Genomic DNA, 3,986 nt, shown 5'->3' with positions numbered 1-3,986 from the left:
GAACATAAAGTTTTTTGGAGAAATCGTCGTATGCTTGGCTGAAGTTGCTCCTGATTCAGAGTGACTTCATGGTTACAAATGTCTCAACCCCCTCTCTCTCTCTCTCTCTCTCTCTCTCTCTCTCTCTCTCTCTCTCATTCATTGATCACGTTCCTTCGTGTTCCCTCTGTTTGTGCCACCATTACACCCCCATTCAAACATTAAGAAGTTAGATGCACTTAATAATCTTTTTAGCTCACGATCATCAATCATTTTCTTTTCAATTACATTTTGACACCTAAAAGAAATAAATCAAAATAAATAAATAATTACTACTATGTAAGAAATGATTATGATAAACTAATCTTACTTTCTAGAAATTTGAAGATCCAAATACAAAAGAAACTATATGATTCATAAATGAGGTTCGCTTCATACTAACAACGTAAAATGGACTTTCTCGTCTTCTTATTGATGTTGTTAAGAACACAAAATAACTAACTAAAATGAAATGAAATAGAAAAAATAAAAAGCACAATAATTAGATAAAAAGTAGAGAAGTTCAAACATGATGCTTCTGGAAAAGATTAGAGTTCACAGTCTCAAGTCTCAGATATGGATCAATTTTTCGTCGGCCTCCATTTTCTAGAAAAGTTAGGGATAATTGGTTGAGGAGCTGACCTAGCTTACATGAAGTGATTAAGTTTTCTCCAAATATTCAAGAACTGTAGGACTAGACCAAGGCTCAAAGAAAATAATTAACAAAAGAAAAAACTCAAAAAAATTAGATGAGAATAGAGGGAAACCAAGATGATGTCTCGCCATTAGACCATGTAATTTTGACAAGCCAAAGTTTTCGTTGTGATGGTAGGTAGAAGTAGGCAAATCATCTGTGGTGGTCGAGGCAAAGTATAAGGTTTCGATAGGTCGTGATGGTGATGGTTCGAGGGGAGAAGAGTATAAAGTGGCTTGTAAAGGGTAGTGATAGTGGCCAAAGATGGTGTATACGGTGACGTTAGTGATGAGAGCTAGCGATAGACAGAGTATAAAGTGATGTTGGTGATGGGAGACGGCATATAGGGTCATGGGGTGGTGCAGAGCTATTGTGTTTTATGGGAGACGACATACACGATTTATAGTGCAAGTAACGGAGCTTAAGTAAGGGTAACAGTCCCATGGACCACCAATGTTACAAAAACTTTCCACATGGATCACTTGACAAAAAATCAATACTAGGACCAAACTGCAATTCTGGCCAAACAATAGGTACCAAAACTATATTTTAGTTTAAAATGTTGTTGCTGTTATTATTTGAACAACAATTATTATTATTATTATTATTTGGGAAATTAAGTAATCTAAACCATTATAAACGGATTTTTGAAAGAAAATAACCATTTAATTTCAGTTTTTGAAAAATAATTATTTTATCCGGAATGAGGGAAGAGGTTTTTTTGATTTTTTTTTTGGATTCCGAATCTTATATTTGGAAGTGTTTATTGGTATCATTTTTCAATAAAATGTCTACTTTTATATACTAATATCGTATATAGTTCACATTACTATGCTTGTTAAATTTTTTTTACAACATTTAGTTAAAAAAACTTTTTTTTTTTTCTCGAAATACCATAATCCTTCATCCGATTTCAGACTTGTTTTTTTTAGAATCTAAAATATTAGTCCGAAATTCGAAATGTTAGTCCGGATAAGACAGACTGAAATGTATTTTCTTGTAATAAAAAATGTTTTTTCTTGGTGGTAACGTTGATGCACATTAAAATGTAGTTATATCAACTAATTATCCTTATTATTTTGAATAACTCTTCTAATCTTAAAGGAAACAAATGTCGACTTGAATATTCAATCGACATTTAATTTTGTATAGAAAAACAAAATGCCAAAATATTGTCGCTATTTTAGGACCAGAATTATTTGACAAGTCCAATTCCTCTATAAATGCGAACATTCTCCACGGGCATCCCCATCGTCTCACCCCATCCCCACTCCAAATCCCCCCACCCCTTCTCTTACCAATAACTAATCCTCAAATACACACACTTCGGACTACTCTGCGTCTTCTTTTCATAATCCATCTCCGCCTTCAATTCCGCCACCCACAATATTCCGGCGGTTTCGACTCCCTGTCTTCTTCCTCTGTCGTTTCAACATATTTTCATGTCATCTACCTGTTTTTCTCTGTTTTCCGAGACAATTTATTCCCATAATTCGAATAACATCTCAAACCGTTTTTGGGTTTTTAATTCGATCGTATTCTGAATACTTGAATTAAAAAAAAAATCATGGATTCGTATGGTTTTCTTGATAGTATTCAAGTGGAGAAGGCACATGCGCTTTCCAGATACAAGCAGTTTAACAACATTTCCAGAATATTTAAATTAATCGAAGTGTTTGTCGCCGTTGCGTTGATTTCATGGTCGTCGACTCGCCTTCCTACGGTTTTTAAAGTATCCGGCGAGTATCTGTACGCCTGTTCATCTTATATATTGAATCAACACGTCGTTTTTCTTATCGGAAATTTTATCGTTGTTCTTTGTTACGTTTTCTCCGGTCACATGGAGGTCGGAAACGAATCCATTGATCATGAAATTTCCGATGAGAATAAAAAGAGATCTACGAATCATTATAAAACAAGTGACGCCGCTTCGGATGGAGAATTGCTACTGACGCCGGTGGAAGAACTACCGGTGATTCACACAGCCATGGAAGAACCTCAAGAAAAAGTAATTGGGTTTGAGAATTCGATAGTGAAAACAGAGTCGGAAGTGGCGGCGGAAATGGCAATCAAGCAGGCGGCGAAGCAGATAGAGAGATTTCAAAGAACACAGTCGGCGAAGTTGAAGCGGGAGATTTCGATGAAGCAACGTACTGAGTTGAGGAGGTCGATGACAGAGAGGCGGAGAAGCGTTGTGTTGACTTCCGGCGACGGAGACTCGCCGGCGACTTCATCGGAGACTGTCGAGAGATTGAGCAACGAAGAATTTCGGCTTGCCGTTGAGGCTTTCATTTTAAAGCAGCAGAGCTTTCTCAAGCAGCAAACCCTGGATAAAAAAACATACTATTATTAGTAATTATTAGTTATTAATAATTATTATTGTTAATTATTAATGATTAATAATTAATCATTACTATATTATCACTATGTAAAAAGGGCTTGTTTGATTTTTCTTGCTAAGATTCTCTCTCATTTTCAAGAGAAAATGGATCTTTTATGTACTTCCGGTAAATATTAATTTTCCAGATAAAATATCTAATTCCAATAATTCGTGTAAGTATAAAAATTAAAATACGAGATAATGATAAACAGTTTTATATATCAAAAGCAAAGACTAAAATAAATCATAATCAAAGTGGATTACTTGGTAAAAAGCTATTTAGATCGTATTTTATAATATGTTACCAACTTTTAATTTTTGACTTGAACATGTTACAGCAACTTTTCATATAGCAGTTATGGATGGAAGTTTTAATCATGGAATTTTTGAAATTAGTTGTGGTTGTTAAAAGACTTCTAATCTTTTTATGCCATTACATGACTTTAGTTTACCCTAAATGTAAATAACTATAAACACGTTTATATTGCACACAACAAACGTTTAAAACTGTTATCGTTGATTCATTTATCACAAAATAAAATCTTTTAACTACGAAACATGAGTTTCAAATTATAAACGATGAAAATGTTTTTCAATTGACTATTTGGTAAAACTGAATTATTTAATTTTAAATTATTAGAATCTTTTAATAGTAAGTAGAACATACTGTCTTTTTATTGTTCATAATTTAATTTTTCATAATGTTTTGATTCTTTCGGATACTTATAAACCTGTTGAATGCAGACCGAAATCATATGTATGGGAATGATATTCTTGTAAGAGTAAGAATTATATATAATATAATATTTCGATCTATAAATAAATATAAATATACATATTATAATCAAGAAAACAATAAAGATAGGTTACTATTTTTCCATTTAACATTGTTAT

At 33.2% G+C, this 3,986-nt stretch overlaps 1 protein-coding gene across 1 annotated transcript; it reads left to right on the top strand.

The window, feature by feature from the left end:
• Positions 1 to 2,279: 2,279 nt before the first annotated feature.
• Positions 2,280 to 3,065, top strand: LOC111912390 (uncharacterized). The gene has a single exon (XM_023908124.1). The coding sequence runs from the start codon at positions 2,280 to 2,282 to the stop codon at positions 3,063 to 3,065; it is 786 nt and encodes a 261-aa protein (XP_023763892.1).
• Positions 3,066 to 3,986: the final 921 nt, after the last annotated feature.

Source organism: Lactuca sativa, chromosome 4, assembly GCF_002870075.4.
Source record: "Lactuca sativa cultivar Salinas chromosome 4, Lsat_Salinas_v11, whole genome shotgun sequence".
Lineage (NCBI taxonomy): Eukaryota > Viridiplantae > Streptophyta > Magnoliopsida > Asterales > Asteraceae > Lactuca > Lactuca sativa.
Note: the sequence above shows the minus strand (reverse complement) of the source record. Positions and strands in the feature narration are given on the sequence as shown.

Excerpts from the sequence above, each read along its gene's own strand:
- LOC111912390 (XM_023908124.1), top strand. The coding sequence starts at position 2,280 with ATGGATTCGTATGGTTTTCTTGATAGTATTCAAGTGGAGAAGGCACAT.